Source organism: Halichoeres trimaculatus, unplaced genomic scaffold, assembly GCF_033239565.1.
Source record: "Halichoeres trimaculatus isolate MK-OKI-2021-1 unplaced genomic scaffold, fHalTri1.1 fHalTri1_scaffold_5, whole genome shotgun sequence".
Classification (NCBI taxonomy): Eukaryota; Metazoa; Chordata; class Actinopteri; order Labriformes; family Labridae; genus Halichoeres; species Halichoeres trimaculatus.
Window position 1 is genome coordinate 26,360,616 of NW_027437183.1, and position 19,742 is coordinate 26,380,357.

The 19,742-nt window shown below is 40.4% G+C and overlaps 3 protein-coding genes across 5 annotated transcripts; all 3 read right to left on the reverse strand.

The window, feature by feature from the left end:
* Positions 1–190: 190 nt before the first annotated feature.
* LOC141789803 (arrestin domain-containing protein 3-like) lies at positions 191–3,471 on the reverse strand. Its single transcript, XM_074669269.1, has 6 exons — positions 3,163–3,471; positions 2,748–2,805; positions 2,518–2,659; positions 1,847–1,922; positions 1,188–1,444; positions 191–799 (listed from the first exon to the last, which is right to left on the reverse strand). Exons 1-6 carry the CDS (start codon positions 3,416–3,418, stop codon positions 305–307), a joined length of 1,284 nt encoding a protein of 427 aa, XP_074525370.1. The 5' UTR covers positions 3,419–3,471; the 3' UTR covers positions 191–304.
* A 1,443-nt stretch (positions 3,472–4,914) lies between these two features.
* Positions 4,915–10,526, reverse strand: LOC141789900 (arrestin domain-containing protein 3-like). 2 transcript variants are annotated; one of them, XM_074669423.1, is made up of 6 exons: positions 9,519–10,077; positions 9,258–9,315; positions 9,027–9,168; positions 8,375–8,450; positions 6,765–7,021; positions 4,915–6,427 (listed from the first exon to the last, which is right to left on the reverse strand). In XM_074669423.1, the coding sequence occupies exons 1-6, from the start codon at positions 9,928–9,930 to the stop codon at positions 6,047–6,049; spliced, it is 1,326 nt and encodes a 441-aa protein (XP_074525524.1). In that variant the 5' UTR covers positions 9,931–10,077; the 3' UTR covers positions 4,915–6,046. The 2 variants fall into 2 exon arrangements, with proteins under 2 accessions (XP_074525524.1, XP_074525525.1); XM_074669424.1 differs by lacking the exons at positions 9,027–9,168; positions 9,258–9,315; positions 9,519–10,077 and adding an exon at positions 10,087–10,526.
* A 4,042-nt stretch (positions 10,527–14,568) lies between these two features.
* LOC141789802 (arrestin domain-containing protein 3-like) lies at positions 14,569–19,429 on the reverse strand. Of its 2 annotated transcripts, XM_074669268.1 has the most exons (7): positions 18,920–19,429; positions 18,285–18,565; positions 17,967–18,024; positions 17,737–17,878; positions 17,095–17,170; positions 15,478–15,734; positions 14,569–15,176 (listed from the first exon to the last, which is right to left on the reverse strand). In XM_074669268.1, exons 2-7 carry the CDS (start codon positions 18,526–18,528, stop codon positions 14,682–14,684), a joined length of 1,272 nt encoding a protein of 423 aa, XP_074525369.1. In that variant the 5' UTR covers positions 18,529–18,565; positions 18,920–19,429; the 3' UTR covers positions 14,569–14,681. The 2 variants fall into 2 exon arrangements, with proteins under 2 accessions (XP_074525369.1, XP_074525368.1); XM_074669267.1 differs by having other exon boundaries at positions 18,285–19,429.
* Positions 19,430–19,742: the final 313 nt, after the last annotated feature.

Genomic DNA, 19,742 nt, shown 5'->3' on the forward strand with positions numbered 1-19,742 from the left:
ACATAGAACTTGCATAAGAAAGAAAATTATTTGAGTGGTTATCAATGAATTAACATCTGTATTATAAGTAAGAAAAAGAATCAAATGCAAAACAATAGAATGAGGAGATAGACAGCTTATTTTATGGCACTACAGCAGAACTTACCTACAGTACATAGACCATCACCTTCGCGCAACTTTGAAAAACAGTTTGTGAATGTGGTGTGGAGGGGTAAAAGAAATTAGGACTGTAAACGTGCTTTGATCTGTCAAAAGCAAAAGGACAACACTATACACCTACTGGTCCACTTGCCATTTAATATTTTTATTTAGGAGGGGGGAAAAGAGACTGATATGCTGGAGGGGTTTCCTCAGCAGGGGCTTGTGGCTGCACTGACAAAGGTGGGAAAGGGGCCGTTGGATAACCATAAGGAGGTGCCTGTTGTTGCCACTGATTATTAGGTTGAGAGGGATCTGGTGCTGGGTATCCATAGGCGCCTGGAGCAGTGGGTGCAGGATAAGGACCAGCAGGGAAAGAAGGAGGAGGAAACTGGCTGTAACCTGGTGCACCAAAAGCCCCAGCTGGGTAAGCCCCAAAGGCCTGACCAGGCTGGGGGGGAGCACTTGGACCTCCAGGAACAGAATAGGACCCCATAGGAAAGGATGGGGGAGGAAAATCACTGTTACTTGGAGCACCAATTGGCCCAGTTGCATATGGTCCCATTGTCCCATCAAATCCTTTGGAAGCAAATTTGGCAGGACCAATGACCAGAGGAAGAACCACCTCTGGGTCAATGGCAAACTTGATGTCCAGATACACCTGCAGAAACACAGGAACAGGGGATAAAAAAAGGGTTTAGTTTAGACATAATCTAAATCAGGCTACGATGAATTGAGCTGTTCATTCAAACAATAGTGTTGTCTCACAGATGGACATTATTCCTTTCAGTCTGTTTTCTGTAAATGTTTATTCAGAAACAAATAAAAGGTAATTTCTTTTGCTGTCAGTCCATTTTATTTATAATAATAATAAAATTAATAATAATAATAACAACAATAATAATAATTATATTAACAATGTGTAGTATGTTTATATGTGCACCATGAATTAATTTCCAGTTCACCGAAATAACATCACAGCAAACATCTGCCAACAAATGCACAGCTTGTTTTAGACCAAACATAAAAATCATTAAAACATACACTACCTTGATAGAATAGTCAACTGAAATTATTTCACAATTATTTATGGTGTAAATGGCGTCAGGAGGGACCCTCAGCTCGCAGGTGGCAGTTTCCTGTGAGTTTGCTGACATAGTTTCTCCAACCACTTTGCACTGAGATGCAAAGCTGCGTTTTGCAGAGGCTCTCGCACGGTAGGTTACTGTCTGCATCAAGTTGAATTTGGGCTTCATTTTCTTGGAGGAGGAGTTGCAGATTTTGGCAGTGACAGACAAAGTGTCACCTATCAGGAAAAAGGAGAAGTCCAAGAGACCCCAAATTAGAAATTTCACTCATTTACAAATAGATCCAACATCTTATATTAAACACGTGACTCATAAAAGGTACTGTTTATAAAAATTTAAATGTTAAGTGATAGCTGTCAGATTCCAGATTGACTGCCATTGATCATGTCTTTAAAAAAGTAGCTTTTTGACGCATGATGAGTATGATCCTACTTTTGTCATTTTGTGCCAAACAACAACCTCTTTCAAGCTGGTGCATTTCATGCAGTTCCATTTTGAAGTCTATTCTGCTAAATACTGCATAACACTACTCACTGCACCTTTAAATTGTTTATTAAGCAAATAGGTTAACAGAAAACTAAATACCGAAACTTGTTTTGACAGTAGGCTTTAGGCATTACCTGGAGAGCAAATCTGTTTGTCAGCAGTAGCCGTCATTTGGACTCCTCCTTTATCCACAGAACCAGAGACAGGACTCTAAGACAGATCACACAAATAAAACATCATGTTATATGAACTCAATGCCACATGTGCATGCAAACCCTTGCTAATAATCTTTGGATCAATTCAGCCTACTTCAGGTTAACGCCCTCTGATATCAACACAAATATAGTTAATCCAATCTTGTCACAATACTGGTTGGGCAGTGAAGTCAATGATACCAGAGTATTAACGGCAGTTTGTTCAGTTCAGTGTCAGCTTTCTGAATTTCAGCCAAATGAACACCACTTCCTGTTTGTTCCTACAGTCAGTGTGTGGTTTCTTCCATCAGGCTTCTTATTTTATCATCAGTTGTACAAACTCATATTAGTGTTGTTCCTAAAGTCTGTGTCTCTTTTGTTGTATCTAGCCATAATACACTCTAATTCCAAAGCTTTGTCTACGGCAGGCTGCAGGTCAAGAACTACTCAGACAAAACCGGTTTTACTCTTTTTCCTTTTCTATACCTCTCCATATCCCATTTGCCAATCTTTGGCTTTAGTTGATTCTTTGAAGCAGCAACAAACTGGTTAAACTACTGCAGCTTTCCAAAAACTTGGCTCGATTATGAAAAAAAAGGAAACAGTATTACCTGACAGGGCATGAAAAGGGTCCTAGATGCAAATTTGAGCTCAGTTTTTTCTACTGTAGGCATCTTCCAGCTCCTGGAAATCCTTGCTTCAAGTGTGTATGCGATATGTCCATGAAAACCCTTAAAGGATGATGGCGTGTTCCTGTAAGACAGTGCCTGTTCAGAAATGTTTTATTTTGAAAGCAAACAATGGCACAGCAAAGATGGATTTAGTCATAACAACTACATACCCCTCTGGGATTTTGAGACTGAATTTGTAGCAGTGGTCTCCTTCTGAAAGCTCAGTACCTGAGAAATGAGGATAAATGAACACAAATGTAAGAGCATTTTTTGCATCGATGACCTTATTTTAAAAAGTATAATGTGCACAATTGTAACAATAGTACAACTTGACTAAATAGTATATCTCTACATATATCAGCTTGTCACTTGTACATAGGCCACACCCATGCAGATTTAAACTAGTAAATTGACCCCATTTTCATGACACGGCTGGATTTTGCCTGGCAACTTTCACGCATTAAAAATGTAACCTGGTGCATTGTTAATGTGTTATGGAAAATTAATGTATGATGTAATAAACTGTCACATGAGGTGCACCTGTATAGGCGTTCTCGCATCAATTACAGCCTGTCTTAGTCTTACCGTCCGAAGTTTTTTCCACAAACTTCTGTTTGACGTTGAAGTACTCCCTGTTTGCAGTGTACGATCTCCTTCTGTCTCCGGATCCTTCCGACCAGTGCACGTGCGCGCGCCCTTTGACTTTGACACCGACGCTCTTCACTTTGGTGTCTTTCTCCAAAGTGAAAACGAGTTTACCTGTGACTGTATCTCCTTCGTGAAAAATGTTCTCTTCATTTAGAGCGTTATAAATCAGCTTTAAATCTTTGATCGGAGACATTTCTGTTGTTGTTGTGTCGTCCAAACACGCTCGGTGATAAGCTTGGCAGCAGGCTGAGGCTACACACAATACAGGTGTGGGTTGTTCAAGGATTCAAGGAACAGACTCACTCATGTTTGTTTTGCATTCGGCCCCTCCCACAGAGGTAGGCAACAGGAAACCGGCAATACTTCCCAATGTAAGCAGCTCAGCCTTACAACAATTTCACCATATAGAATAAGAAGCTGTCATAGTTTCCCTGCAGCCACGGCAGCTTCTGGTATTCTTATGGACTTCGAAGACGATTTGACTGGTTATGAGCTTTACTGCCTGTTGTTTACTGCCAAATGGCTATACACAGTCATAACAATTTGCTCTGTCACAAAAAAGGGTGTGTATTGTGATAACATGGAGGACATCTTTGATGTTTTAGCTAAGGGATAAGAAGAGTGAGATTATTCCCAAAAGGTATGGTATCTTAACTCTGCACTCTGATCATTCCAAATATTGTTGCTTATCTAACAATGGGACTAAACTGAAGAAGAATGATGTTTATAAATACTGTTGACATTTAAAATGGTTTGATTACATAAAAACTGTATGAACAATATGTGGATTTCTATTATTTGGACATATAATGTATATAATGAGTTCTCGGAAGTGCTAACTTATATTGTGGATGTTTTGTTTGTAGTCGTGGTGATTGTTATGTAAAAGGGGGTTACTATTACCCATGAATTTACATTGTTTCCATGAATAATGACAGCAGGTTCTAAGTTATAATTTAGTATTGCATCTGATTTGTATTGAAGGGGCAGGACTAGATAAGCTTTTTTTTTTGCTTCTTTCTGTTCCTTCTCAAACTAGTTGTTGTGCATGCGTTTGCACTCACATGCTTATTTTGTTCATGCACTGTAGCAGTACAGTTTGGTTTACATATTACTTGTTGAATTTGGTTGTTGTTGTTGTTGTTGTTTGTTATTTCTTTATTTCCTTTTGTTTTCTTTTTTTTAAGTTTGAGATAGATAAATAAATGAATAAATAAATAAATAAATAAATAAATAATGGAAGAGTTCATACTCACAATACAAGATTCACAGTGAGATTGACTGGTCTTCATTTTGATCCACGATTGATACAACAACACTGGCTGTTTGTGAGTGTGAAAACACAGGTTTAAAAAGTATCTTTAGATCAAAGTAGTAGAAGCTATTTTCAAATAATAAATAAAAATAAAAATAAGTGTGATGACAAAAAGACATGATTTTCATTTCCAGCTACATGTTGCTCACACTCTTTAAGCAAGCTCAACAAAGGGGGAGGTACAGTCTGTGTAACACTGTTATTTCAAATGAGTGGCCCTAGTTCATATTCAGCCTGTGGTCTGTTTCCTTTATGTCATCCTCCATTCCCCAAGTATAAACACAGCTTTTGATAACTTACAAATCATTCAGACACATGATTTTATTTAAAAAAAAAAACAGTGCAAAAAAACACATTTTGCTTGAAATAGGACAATAAGTACTTTATAAAGAAAGATATATGCTGTTTTTGGACTTGATGGTAGAAAACCAGACCTTGAGCTTTCAGAGGGAAATGTTGCAATTTTGCATGGCACAAGAATGCAGCTGCACAACAGTTTCAGGGTTTTCTTTGTCCTAAATTTTATTTCATGATCCACTGAATATTTTCAGTTACTGATGGGTTAGGACTGTAGGTAAGTCAGTTAAGCACCAAGCCTCTTGTTCCAGTGGAGCCATGCAATTGTAATATATGCAGAATGTCATTTGGATCTGTGTATTTGATATTTAGAAGGTCTTCTTTCAAAAAGGCATCGGCTGCATGGCACTATATGTTGCCCATGTAATTATTTACAACAGACTGCATTTATATAAACACTTTACCCTTTACCACTTTACACTCAGCCACCCTCTTTCTCACCCTATTCCTACTCTTTGCACCTGAGTGCTCAGATTCAGAAGATGGGAAAAGGAGTGAATATGCTGGAGGAGCCTCATCAGACTGAGACAGAAAGTCTGTGTTCATGCCAGGTGCAGAAGGCAGCAGGTTGTATGCAGGAGCTGTTGGGGACATGCTGAAAGGTGGAGCAGGGAATGAGGCACTTTGGGGTAGGGGTTGGAGCTGTGGGGCACTTGGTGTTGGAGAAAATGCTGGAGAGACAGGTGGAGGATGAAGAGTTGTTGAAGACAAAGACTGAAATCCATATGGAGAATCTTGCCGTGGCAGAAAGTTAGTGTAGCTCCCACCCACAGAGGCTGGTTGATAAGGGTAGACGCTTGTTGGTGGGTAATAGGGACACGTGATGGTTAATACCTCCTGGCTCCTGGGTATCTATGACCACCTGAGTTGGGAAATGCAGGGAAGGGACCCATGGAGAGGGAGGATGCAATTGCTTAGGCTCCTAACAGCCCTCGCTGGAGGGGGATGTGCAGCCACACCAGGGTTAGAGGCAGAAAGTAAATCAGGAGGACTTGTAAACAAGGTAAAAAGGTAAAATCCTGCCATATCAGTGCTGTTATGTAGGCGGGGTAATAGATACTGATATACTAGAGGGTTTTCCTCAGCAGGGGCTTGTGGCTGCACTGACAAAGGTCGGAAAGGGGCCGTTGGATAACCATAAGGAGGTGCCTATTGTAGCCACTGATTCTTAGGTTGAGAGGGATCTGGAGTTGGGTATCCATAGGTGCCTGGAGCAGTGGGTGCAGGATAAGGACCAGCAGGGAAAGAAGGAGGAGGAAACTGGCTGTAACCTGGTGCACCAAAAGCCCCAGCTGGGTAAGCCCCAAAGGCCTGACCAGGCTGGGGGGGAGCACTTGGACCTCCAGGAACAGAATAGGACCCCATAGGAAAGGATGGGGGAGGAAAATCACTGTTACTTGGAGCACCAATTGGCCCAGCTGCATATGGCCCCGCTGTCTCATCGAATCCTTTGGAAGCAAATTTGGCAGGACCAATGATCAGAGGAAGAACCACCTCTGGGTCAATGGCAAACTTGATGTCCAGATACACCTGCAGAAACACAGGAACAAGGGATAAAAAAAGGGTTTAGATTAGACATAATCTAAATCAGGCTACGATGAATTGAGCTGTTCATTTAAACAATAGTGCTGTCTCACAGATGGACATTATTCCTTTCAGTCTGTTCTCTGTAAATATTTATTCAGAAACAAAAAAGTTTATTGCATCTGCAGTCAGTCCATTCTCATAGTAAAATTAATGTGTAGTATGTTTAACTGTGTACACTGAATTAATCTCCGGTTCGCCTAAATAACATCACAGCAAACATCTGCCAACAAATGCACAGCTTGTTTTGACCAAACATAAAAATAATTAAAACATACACTACCTTGATAAAATAGTCAACTGAAACTATTTCACAATTATTCAGGGTGTAAATGGCGTCAGGAGAGACCATCAGCTGACAGGAGGCAGTTTCCTGTGAGTTTGGTGCGATAGTTTCTCCAACCACTTTGCAGAGAGATTTGCAGCAGTGATTATTGGAGGATCCAGCGCTGTAGGTCACTGTCTGCATCAAGTTGAATTTGGGCTTCATTTTCTTGGAGGAGGAGTTGCAGATTTTGGCAGTGACAGACAAAGTGTCACCTATCAGGAAAAAGGAAAAGTCCAAGAGACCCCAAATTAGAAATTTCACTCATTAACAAATAGATCCAACATCTTATATTAAATATGTGACTCATAAAAGGTACAGTTTCTAAAAATGTGAATGTTAAGTGATAGCTGTCAGATTCCAGATTGAATAGCTCCATTGCTCACACCATTCTAGGACAAGAAGCTTTTTGATGCATGATGAGTATGATCCTACATTTGTCATTTTGTGCCAAACAACAACCTCTTTCAAGCTGATGCATTTCATGCAGTTCCATTTTCAAGTCTACTCTACTAAATACTGCTCAACACTTCTCATTGCACCTTTAAATTGCTTCTTAAGTGATTCTTAGTTTCATTCAGCAGATAGGAGATATTACACAAGCAAGAATTTAGACAGAAATGGGAACCTTATTAAGCACAACAAATTGCTGCAAGTTCTTTGGCTGCAGGTGCTGCCATCAAGTGCCAGAAGAAATGCTCCTTTTTTTACCTTGTTTTTTCCATGTAAAACAAATGTACCCCCAGCTAACCACATGTAAAAATGAACATCAACAATATCATTCAGCCTTCAACAACATTCAATTATCAGAACAAAATATTTACTAAGAGCTGGGTCTGAGGCCTTCGGACTCATTCTACCCCTGAGGATAAAGAGAAGAAGGGTCTGATTAAGTGCCCAAGTGTTCCATAAACAGATGACTCTTCAGACCTCTTTTTGAAGTAGAAAGGGACTCTGCTGGTTGTATAGAGTTATGTTATTCATTCCACTATTTGGGAACAACAGAGGAGAAGAGTCTGGCTTGAGAATTAGAGCCGAGTTGGGCTTGGAGCACCAGGCTGCTTTCACAGGCAAAGCGTAGGGGGCAAGAAAGAGTGTAGACTAGGATGAAAAACTACAGGAATCCAGAAGCTGATCTTGTCACTGTTTTCTAGGCCAGAAAGGAGCTTTGAATTTGGTTCAAGCTTCCACTGGAAGCCAGTAGAGAGAATTTAACAGAGGGTTTACATGTGCTGTGTTGAGCTGGTTAAAGACCTGATGTGCCGTTGCATCCTAGATCACCTGCAGGGGTTTAAATGTACACGCAGGGAGGCCTGCTAGACAAGATCTGCAGTAGTCTATACGTGAAATCAGAAGGGCCTGTGGCAGAAGCTTTGTGACCTGTTGTCTCAGGTAGGGTGTGATGTTATAGAGGGCACATCAACAAGTATGAGCAATCAAGGCCACATGAACTTTAGGGTCACCTGGTTATCAATCATGACACCCAGATTTCCGTTTGTGGCCACAAGTAAACATAAAGATGAACAGAAAAGTGAATGTTTAAACTTGTATTAGGCTTTAAGCATTACCTGGAGAGCAAATCTGTTTGTCAGCTATAGCTGTCATTTGGACACCTCCTTTATCCACAGAACCAGAGACAGGACTCTAAAACAGATCACACAAATAAAACATCACGTCATATGCATGCCAACCGTTATTGTTAACCTTTGGATCAATTTATCTTAGTTTGGGTTATCCGTTAACGCCCTCTGAAATCAACACTGATATCAAATTTACTGTAACCTTGTCACAATGCACATGGATCTGGGCAATTGAGTCAATAACATCAGTGTTTTTACAGCAGTCTGTTCAGTTCAGTGTCAGCTTTCTGTCTTTCAGCCAAATGCACACCACTTCCTGTTTGTTCCTATAGTCAGTGTGTGGTTTCTTCCATCAGGCTTCTCATTTTATCATCAGTTGTACAAACTTATATTATTGTTGTTCCTACAGTGTGTGTCTCTTTTGTTGTATCTAACCATAATACACTCTGATTCCAAGGCTTTCTCTTTGGCAGGCTCCGGGTCAAGAACTAATCAGACATAACAGATTTTCCTTTTTTATTCCTCTTAACAAGCTCTTTATATCCCATTTGCCAATCCTTGACTTTCATCTAAACAAACTGGCTAAAGAACTCCAGCTTTCCAAAAACCTGTGTTGATTATAAAAAGAAAACCGTATTACCTGACTAGGCATCAAAAGGGTTTTAGATGCAAATTTCAGCTCTTTTATTTCTACTGTAGGCCTCCTCCAGCTCCTGGAAATCCTTGCTTCAAGTGTGTATGTGATATACCCATATGTACCTTTAAAGGATGATGGCATGTTCCTGTAAGACAGCACCTGTTCAGAAATGCTTAATTTTAAAAGCAAACAATGGCACAGCAAAAGATGGATTTAGTCATAACTACTTCATACCCCTCAGGGATTTTGAGACTGAATTTGTAGCAATGATCTCCTTTTGGAAGCACAGTACCTGAGAAATGAGAATATATAAAAAAAAAAACAATAAAACTAATCTGTTTATCACTGCAATCTAAAGTCATTCTATACTGTTCTTAATTTATTGTGACACATTATAAATGGAGTATGGGGAGTTACAGTACAGTGTAGTTAACTGTCACATGAGGTGCACCTGTATGGGCGTTTTTGCATAAATAACAGCCAAGTTTTTCTTACCGCCTGAATTTTTTTCCACAAACTTCTGTTTGACGTTGAAGTACTCCCTGCTTGAATTGTAAGTGTCTTCTCCTTCTGTCCAGCTCACGAATGCGCGTCCTTTGACTTTGACGCCGACGCTTTTGACTTTAGTGTCTTTCTCCAAAGTGAAAAGGAGTTTACCTGTGACTGTATCTCCTTCACTAAAAGCGTTTTCTTCATTTATGGCATCATAAATCAGCTCCAAATCTTTAATCGGAGACATTTTTTTGTTGTGTCGACCAAACGCGCCCGGTGGTGAGTACTGCTCCAGACGAGATACAAGTGTGGTTTGATCACAGTAGGCTGAAAGATTTATTAAGGTATATTCGGCTCCTCCCACTGAGGAACATAACGGGAAACCGATATTTTCACATGTAGTTGGTTCAGCCATTCATGACAACACTTATTTTGAAATCCTCACAAGATGCTATGCTGTGATACAGTTCACTCTTTAGCATGAGAAGTTGTTATCGTTTCATTGAAACTATAACAGCTTTCTACGTTGATTATAAATGATTATGAATATGCGTTACTGTGTGTTGCTTACCGCCAAATGCCTGAACACCATCACAACAAATTGCACTCTCACAACAAAAGGGGTGTACATTACTGTAGCAGGATGAGTTGTCCCATCTCTGCTCCTTTGGTCTCCTCTTTCCCCCCTCTCTCTCATCTTGGCTCTTTGCGGTTGGGCTTTTAGCCACCAGCTCATTAACCAATCAGAGCAGGAGGCAACTTTATATAGATAGGCCCTGCTCCTCTTGTCGCCCTCTTGCTCTTTGGCTCTGGGGTTCCGCCCACTCCCCAGTCGCCTCACTTCCTCTGCAGCACCGGTGCAGGTAACGTAGCAGTGGCTGCCTCTGTGTGCTAACCCATGGCTTCTCCTCATGGTTTATCTTTTCGTCTGTAGACCCGCGCCGTCCCCGCTTCAACATTGGGTGCTGTTGTCTGGTGTTATTTGGCCACCGTCGCTCCCGAGCTTGAAAGCTCACCTCCTCTCTGCTCTCCCTGACTGTGATCAGATGCCTGGGTAGAGACGCTCTGGTTGTGGGACACGGCAGCAGCGCTGCAGGTAAATTAATAGTTTCTGTTTTAGCTTAGAAGTCTGATTTCTTTTTGGTGAGGTTTACTGTTTCCTGGGCTCATTTACAGCACTGCGCTGTCTGGTGCAGCAGCGCAGGGGACATCCTCGGTCTGATCTTCAGGGCTGCTACTGGCGCTGCTAACTAATGCTAAGCAGGGAGCTCGTTCTCCTTTTCTCCACACGTGATCTGGTGCGCTGATCAGGACTTCTGGGTCGCATATAGAAACACTGCTGCTTTGCTGGGAAATGCTTCACTAACAAATGCTCTATTTAGAACTGCTTTGCTAGCAATTGCTTCGTGGGGATCTACTTTATTTGGAACTGCTTTACGGAGCCCTGCTTTGCAGGCTTTGCTATACTGGGATCTGTTTTGTTGGGTTTTGTTTTGTTAAGACTTAACTTGTTACTTTAATTGATTTTTTGTTGTGTTTTGCCGTACTCTGATTTATTTCAAGTTTATTTTTATTCGTGAGGTTGCTTTGTTTCATTTTGTTTATTCTGTTGTTTTGTTTAGTTTTCCTTTTTTCCATTACTGCGCCTGGTTAAGCTACCTTGTCGCCGTCTAACACAGGGATAGGCCAGTGTGGTGGTTCCTGGTGCCCGTGTTAGGATTCTGTGGGCCCAAAACTGGTTTCAAATTGTGTGTTAGAGGCAGGATTGGCACCCTTTAATTTCATTATTTTCTCTTATTTTGATTTGAACACTGTTAGGGGTGGATTTCGTTTATTTTATTTTGTTTGGTATGTGTTCAATATTACCTGATTGAAAACAGTGAGTGTTAAAATTCTTAAGTTGGGTTATACTTTAGAATTGTGCACAATTCAATTTTGGTAAATTGTTTTGTTGAATAACTGTTTTCTTTGCAAGTCTAAATATTGATAATTTGTTTCTATTCCTTTATTACTCCTGTTTTTCTTAAGTAGCTTGGGATTATTTATGCTTTGCTTTTTGTTGTGTCAATCACCCTAATTCTTCCCTCTCCTTTCAGGGCTGAAGCTCACGGTGGTGGTCCTGGTTCCCTGGTGGTGGTTTCCCTTCCCTGTGTGCTGTGAAACCTGCGGGTTTTGATTTTTATTTTTTTGGTTCTTTTCTTCACCATTGTGTGTGCGTGTGCATCACAATCCCGGGTGCTCTTCCTTGGGGGGTCTCCCTCCCCCTTGTGGTCCCGGACATCTTCCACTGGTAAGCCCCAGCCCTGTTAGGCTCCCATCCCTTGCCTTCCTGAATGAATGGTGTTTTAAAGAAAAGCTGATTTTATTATTCTGGGTTAAAAATAAAATATATTTTTGTATTGGAACCACGTCTCCTGCTCCATCTGTGAAACGAACCTGTGAGTCCTTCAGAGGGTACATCTAATTTCTCCGGGTGAAATTCCCGGAGTGGCGTTGCCTGGCTTTAAGTGATTAAAAAAATTAAAAAGGTACTGCATCACGTTTTGGTGGATGTGTGTTTAACTAAAAACAGATAAAAAACCTCACTACCCACTCGCCCCGCCACATTACGATACCATGGAAGAGATCCTTAGAGATCCGAGGGATCAGAAAAATGAAGTTTGCGTGAATTCATACAGGACACGGAAGTCCGACGCCGCGCTGCTATCACTATTCCTTACTCCACTCAACCAATCACAGCTCTTGTATAGCGATAAGGCGGTGTCTCAACCCTCATTTGACCCTGCTACTCTAATATCAACCTAACTATGCTGCTGTCTTCAAGTAACGCCTCCTCCTACATAATCTCCATGTTTGTATCCTATTAAGTCTTTCTGTCTGTCTGTATCATGTGTAACCCATAGGTAAATCTTGAAATGTACTTCCTGAAAAGCTTAAGGACGGTGCTTGGCTAACCCAGGGAGTAGCTACTCCAAAAAGCAGAGCTATAACACAAACTATAGATGTATTTCCATTTGGGAATAAATGGTTCAAATCTATGACAAGAGTGCTCCTAAGTAGGACAAGATTATTCCCAAAAGTTGTGTTATTGCAACCCTGCACTCTGATCATTTCAAATCTTGTAGCTTTCAAGGTTTATCAAACAGGACTAAATTGATCACGAGTCAAAGAGTTCATATTCACACTGAAAGACTCACAGTGAGACTGACTGGTCTTTATTTTGATCCTCGTCTGGTAAAAAAAAAAAAAGTTTCTTTTGGTAAAAGTACTTCAAGCTGTTGTCAGATAAAATCATTTAACTTGCAAAGATTCAGAAAATATAAAATAATTTAGGTGTGATTGACGAAAAGACTTTTTTTTCTCTTGAAACAGCGAGTTACGTGTTGCTCAGGCTCTTCAAGCAAGCCCAACAGAGAGTGAGGTACAGTTTGTATAACACTGTTTAAGGTAACAGACTTAGACAATTGATTTGGAAAAGGCACATATGTTACAAAACCAGAACACTGGTTACAGAGGTTTTGAACAGATATAACACTTAATACATTCAAACAACAGAAAACCTGAATGGACCAGAAAATAACTGTCCATATCATTTAAAAGGCGTATGTTCATATGTAAATGTCAACATGCCAACTCTACGTACCACACACTGTGCTATTCAAATAAAACCCAGGCATCAACTTTAAAAACACTGCTTTAGTGTCAAAGATATTATTTCATCTTTAGAAATGAAAACACTTGACAGTGACTGTTTCCAGCTGAGTAACAGAAATGAATATAAGTAATGTTGGGAATCTAGAATGTTAATTAACAGTTTTAGATCATTTAAAAATCATTTTGACAAAGAATTTTATCCAAAAATAGTGCAGAAAAAACAATATCCTTAACACAGGACAATGAGAAGTTTTTAAAAAAACATTATGTGCTGTTTTTAGACTTGATGGCAAAATAACAGACCTTGAGTTTTCAGAGGGAAATGTTGCAATTTTGCACGGCACAAGTATGCAGCTGCTCAAAAGTTTGAGGCTTTCTTTGTCCTAGTTTTCATGTCATGATGCACTAAATATTTTCTGTTATTTTTGTGATGGGTTAGGACTGTAGGTATATCAGTTTAGCACCCAGTGTCTTATTTCAGTGGAGCCACGCTGTTGTAACATGTGCAGAATGTAGTTTGGCTCTGTGTATTTGATATATGGAAGGTCTTCTCTCAAAAAGTGATGATTTGAAACAGATTTTTCTAAATAAACATTTTACTCAGCACCCTTGTTCTCATGGAATTGGGGTTGTGATATTTGATGGGTTAGTAGTTGAGGTTACTGATTAATGTAAATGCAGATGAATGAGTAAGCAAGTTTTAGAATGGACACATCAGCGGTTATTTTGTGTCACATTATTTTTCATAATGAAGCTTCATCGTATCGTCAAATCATTATTATAATTATTCAAACTACAGGGTGACTGAAGATGCCAACACTGTTTTGGTTTGTGTCCCAAAGACTATTCCCATTTTTAAGTTAGCCCTGAATAATTATAAGTGTTAAACTTGATAATCAAAGCTGATTTAGCATAAATCCTCTTACTTTGCACCTGAGTGCTCAGATTCAGAAGAAGGGAAAAGGAGTGAATATGCTGGAGGAGCCTCATCAGACTGAGACAGAAAGTCTGTGTTCATGCCAGGTGCAGAAGGCAGCAGGTTGTATGCAGGAGCTGTAGGGGACATGCTGAAAGGTGGAGCAGGGAATGAGGCACTTTGGGGTAGGGGTTGGAGCTGCGGGGCACTTGGTGTTGAAGAAAATCCTGGAGCAACAGGTGGAGGATGAAGAGTTGTTGAAGACAAAGATTGAAATCCATATGGAGAATCTTGCCGTGGTAGAAAGTTAGTGTAGCTCCCACCCACAGAGGCTGGTTGATCAGGGTAGACGCTTGTTGGTGGGTAATTTAGGGACACATGTGATGGTGAATACCTTCCGGCTCCTGGGTATCTATGACCACCTGAGTTGGGAAATGCAGGGTAGGGACCCATGGGGAGGGAAGTCCCTGTTGCTTGGAACCCCAACAGCCCTTGCTGGAGAGGGATGTGCAGCCACACCAGGGTTAGAGGCAGAAAGTAATTCATGAGGACTTGTAAACAAGGTTAAAAGTCAAAATCCTGCCGAATCAATACTGTTATGTAGGAGGGGGGAAAAGAGACTGATATGCTGGAGGGTTTTCCTCAGCAGGGGCTTGTGGCTGCACTGACAAAGGTGGGAAAGGGGCCGTTGGATAACCATAAGGAGGTGCCTGTGGTGGCCACTGATTATTAGGTTGAGAGGGATCTGGTGCTGGGTATCCATAGGTGCCTGGAGCAGTGGGTGCAGGATAAGGACCAGCAGGGAAAGAAGGAGGGGGAAACTGGCTGTAACCTGGTGCACCAAAAGCCCCAGCTGGGTAAGCCCCAAAGGCCTGACCAGGCTGGGGGGGAGCACTTGGACCTCCAGGATCAGAATAGGACCCCATAAGAAAGGATGGGGGCGGAAAATCACTGTTACTTGGAGCCCCAATCGGCCCAGCTGCATATGGCCCCGTTGTCTCATCGAATCCTTTGGAAGCAAATTTGGCAGGACCAACGAACACAGGAAGAACCACCTCTGGGTCAATGGCAAACTTGATGTCCAGATACACCTACAGAAACACAGGAACAGGGAAATAAAATATGAATTGAGCTGTTCATTGAGTCAATAGTGCTGTCTCACAGATGGACATTATTCTTTTTAATACATTTTCTCTAAATGTTTATTCAGAAACAAAAAAGTTTATTTCATCTGCAGTCAGTCCATTTTCATAGCAATATTAATGTGTAGTATGTTTAACTGTGTATACTGAATTAATCTCCGGTTCACCAAAATTACATCACAGCAAACATCTGCCAACAAATGCACAGCTTGTTTTGACCAAACATAAAAATGATTAAAACATACACTACCTTGATAAAATAGTCAACTGAAACTATTTCACAATTATTCATGGTGTAAATGGCGTCAGGAGAGACCATCAGCTGACAGGAGGCGGTTTCCTGTGAGTTTGGTGCAATAGTTTCTCCAACCACTTTGCAGAGAGATTTGAAGCAGCGATTATTGGAGGATCCAGCGCTGTAGGTCACTATCTGCATCAAGTTGAATTTGGGCTTCATTTTCTTGGAGGAGGAGTTGCAGATTTTGGCAGTGACAGACAAAGTGTCACCTATCAGGAAAAAGGAAAAGTCCAAGAGACCCCAAATTAGAAATTTCACTCATTTACAAATAGATCCAACATCTTATATTAAACATGTGACTCATAAAAGGTACAGTTTCTAAAAATGTGAATGTTAAGTGATAGCTGTCAGATTCCAGATTGAATAGCTCCATTGCTCACACCATTCTAGGACAAGAAGCTTTTTGATGCATGATGAATATGATCCTACATTTGTCATTTTGTGCCAAACAACAACCTCTTTCAAGCTGATGCATTTCATGCAGTTCCATTTTCAAGTCTACTCTACTAAATACTGCTCAACACTACTCACTGCACCTTTAAATTGCTTCTTAAGTGATTCTTAGTTTCATTCAGCAGATACCCTTGTTGATAGGAGATATTACACAAGCAAGAATTTAGACAGAAATGGGAACCTTATTAAGCACAACAAATTGCTGCAAGTTCTTTGGCTGCAGGTGCTGCCATCAAGTGCCAGAAGAAATGCTCCTTTTTTCGCCTTGTTTTTCCCATGTAAAACAAATGTACCCCCAGCTAACCACATGTAAAAATTAACATCAACAATATCATTCAGCCTTCAACAACATTCAATTATCAGAACTAAATATTTACTAAGAGCTGGGTCTGAGGCCTTCGGACTCATTCTACCCCTGAGGACAAAGAGAAGAAGGGTCTGATTAAGTGCCCAAGTGTTCCATAAACAGATAAGTCTTCAGACCTCTTTTTGAAGTAGAAAGGGACTCTGCTGGTTGTATAGAGTTATGTTATTCATTCTACTATTTGGGAACAACAGAGGAGAAGAGTCTGGCTTGAGAATTAGAGCCGTGCTGGGCTTGGAGCACCAGGCTTCTTTCACAGGCAAAGCGTAGGGGCAAGAAAGAGTGTAGACTAGGATGAAAAACTACAGGAATCCAGAAGCTGATCTTGTCACTGTTTTCTAGGCCAGAAAGGAGCTTTGAATTTGGTTCAAGCTTCCAGGGGAGAGAAATTAACAGAGGGTTTACGTGTGCTGTTTTGAGCTGGTTAAAGACCTGATGTGCCGTTGCATCCTGGATCATCTGCAGGGGTTTAAATGTACACGCAGGGAGGCCTGCTAGACAAGATCTGCAGCAGTCTTTATGTGAAATCAGAAGGACCTGTTCCCGAAGCTTTGTGACCTTTTGTCTCAGGTAGGGTCTGATGTTATAGAGGGCACATCAACAAGTATGAGCAATCAAGGCCACATGAACTTTAGGGTCACCTGGTTATCAATCATGACACCCAGATTTCTGGCAAAGTTTGTGGCCACAAGTGAACATAAAGATGAACAGAAAAGGGAATGTTTAAACATGTTTTAGGCTTAAGGCATTACCTGGAGAGCAAATCTGTTTGTCAGCTATAGCTGTCATTTGGACACCTCCTTTATCCACAGAACCAGAGACAGGACTCTAAAACAGATCACACAAATAAAACATCACGTCATATGCATGCCAGCCTTTATCATTAAGGTTTGGATAAATTCATCCTAGTTTGGGTAAACGCCCTCTGAAATCAACACTGATATCAAATTTACTGTAACCTTGTCACAATGAACATGGATCTGGGCAATTAAGTCAATAACATCAGTGTTTTTACAGCAGTCTGTTCAGTTCAGTGTCAGCTTTCTGTCTTTCAGCCAAATGAACACCACTTCCTGTTTGTTCCTACAGTCAGTGTGTGGTTTCTTCCATCAGGCTTCTTATTTTATCATCAGTTGTACAAACTCATATTATTGTTGTTCCTAAAGTCTGTGTCTCTTTTGTTGTATCAAGCCATAATACACTCTGATTCCAAAGTTTCGTCTACGGCAGGCTGCATGTCAAGAACTACACAGACAAAACCGGTTTTACTCTTTTTCTTTTTTTACACCTCTCCATATCCTATTTGCCAATCCTTTACTTTCAGCTTATCAAACTGCTAAAGAACTCCAGCTTTCCAAAAACCTGTGTTGATTATAAAACGGAAACAGTATTACCTGACTAGGCATCAAAAGGCTTTTAGATGCAAATTTGAGCTCCTTTTTTTCTACTGTAGGCATCTTCCAGCTCCTGGAAATCGTTGCTTCAAGTGTGTATGTGATATACCCACATGTACCTTTAAAGGATGATGGCATGTTCCTGTAAGACAGTACCTGTTCAGAAATGCTTTATTTTGAAAGCAAACAAAGGCACAGTAAAGATGGATTTAGTCATAACTATTACATACCCCCCAGGGATTTTGAGACTGAATTTGTAGCAATGGTCTCCTTTTGGAAGCACAGTACCTGAGAAATGAGAATAAACACAAATGTAGGAGCATTTTTGCAAGGATTATGTGCTTATTAAAAAAGAATAATGTAAACAACTGTAACAACTAATTTGTTAATCACTGCAATCGAAAGTACATCCTATTCTGTTCTTAATTTATTGTGGAACATTATACATGGAGTATGGGGAGTTACAGTACAGTGTAGTAAACTGTCACATGAGGTGCATCTGTATGGGCGTTCTTGCATGAATGACTGTTAATTTCTTTTTTTCTTACCGCCTGAATTGTTTTCCACAAACTTCTGTTTGACGTTGAAGTACTCCCTGCTTGAACTGAGAGTGTCATCTCCATCTTCCCAGCTCACGAATGCTCGTCCTTTGACTTTGACGCCGACGCTTTTGACTTTGGTGTCTTTCTCCAAAGTGAAAAGGACTATACCTGTGACTGTATCTCCTTCACCAAAAGTGTTCTCTTCATTTATGGCATCATAAGTCAGCTCAAAATCTTTAATCGGAGACATTTTTGTTGTGTCGACCAAACGCGCCCGGTGATGAGTCCTGCTCCAGACAAAATACAAAACAAGTGTGGATCGTTTACAGTGGGCTAACAGATGTATGTATATTCGGCTCCTCCCACAGAGGGACATAACGGGAAACCGATATTTTCACATGTAGTTGGTTCAGCCATTCATGACAACACTTATTTTGAAATCCTCACAAGATGATACGTGGTGATACTGTTCACTATATAGCATGAGAAGTTGTTATCGTTTCATTAAAACTATAACAGCTTTCTACGTTGATTATAAATGATTATGAATATGCGTTACTGTGTGTTGATTACCGCCAAATGCCTGAACACCATCACAACAAATTGCACTCTCACAACAAAAGGGGTGTACTTTACGATACCATGGAAGAGATCCTCAGAAGAGATCCGAGGGAAAAGAAGAATGAAGTTTGCGTGAATTCATACAGGACACGGAAGTCCGACGCCCAGCTGCTGTCACTATTCCTTACTCCTCTCAACCAATCACAGCTCCTGTATAGCGATAAGGCGGTGTCTCAACCCTCATTTGACCCTGCTACTCTAATATCAACCAAACTATGCTGCTGTCTTCAAGTAACGCCTCCTCCTACATAATCTTCCTGTTTATGTCTCATTTACTCTGTCTGTCTGTATGTATCGTGTGTAACCCATGGGTAAATCTTGAAATGCACTTCCTGAAAAGCCTAAGGACGGTGCTTGGCTAACCCAGGGAGTAGCTACTCCAAAAAGCAGAGCATAACACCAACTGTAGATGTCTTTCCATTTGGAAATAAATGGTTCAAATCTACCCTTACGAAAGAAAAATATATGTACCAATATATTTTTTGAAATGTATTGTAATATATTATTGATATATTATGATATACATGGAATAATACATTGAGGGCACATATACAGCATATGATATATTCATGAAATATATTGCAATATATACAAATGATTGCCGCTTTCCATACATTGCAATATATTGGAAAATACAAATAATAAATCTTCTATATAGGAATGTATTACCTAATATATGACATGATATTTTCCAATATGCTGCAATATATTTTTCTTTTGTAAGGGTATGACAAGAGTGCTCCTAACTAGGATCAGATTATTCCCAAAAGTTGTGTTATTGTTATTGCTGTGAGTAGACAGGATCCAAGAGACAGAGACTGAACAGACTGCTGGGGAGGCTCA

Bases quoted from the DNA above. Each gene is read 5' to 3' on its own strand.
- LOC141789803 (XM_074669269.1), bottom strand. From the start codon at position 3,418: ATGTCTCCGATCAAAGATTTAAAGCTGATTTATAACGCTCTAAATGAA. The intron at 2,660-2,747 runs GTATGTAGTTGT...ACTGTCTTACAG, and splicing joins AGTCTCAAAATCCCAGAGGG to GAACACGCCATCATCCTTTA. The intron at 1,923-2,517 runs GTAATACTGTTT...GATCTGTCTTAG, and splicing joins CCCTTTTCATGCCCTGTCAG to AGTCCTGTCTCTGGTTCTGT.
- LOC141789900 (XM_074669423.1), bottom strand. From the start codon at position 9,930: ATGGCTGAACCAACTACATGTGAAAATATCGGTTTCCCGTTATGTTCC. The intron at 7,022-8,374 runs GTAATGCTTAAA...TTTTCCTGATAG, and splicing joins CAAACAGATTTGCTCTCCAG to GTGACACTTTGTCTGTCACT. The intron at 6,428-6,764 runs GTAGTGTATGTT...GTGTTTCTGCAG, and splicing joins CAGTTGACTATTTTATCAAG to GTGTATCTGGACATCAAGTT.
- LOC141789802 (XM_074669267.1), bottom strand. From the start codon at position 18,654: ATGTCCCTCTGTGGGAGGAGCCGAATATACATACATCTGTTAGCCCAC. The intron at 18,025-18,284 runs GTAAGAAAAAAA...CTCATTTCTCAG, and splicing joins TGTGGAAAACAATTCAGGCG to GTACTGTGCTTCCAAAAGGA. The intron at 17,171-17,736 runs GTAATACTGTTT...GATCTGTTTTAG, and splicing joins GCCTTTTGATGCCTAGTCAG to AGTCCTGTCTCTGGTTCTGT.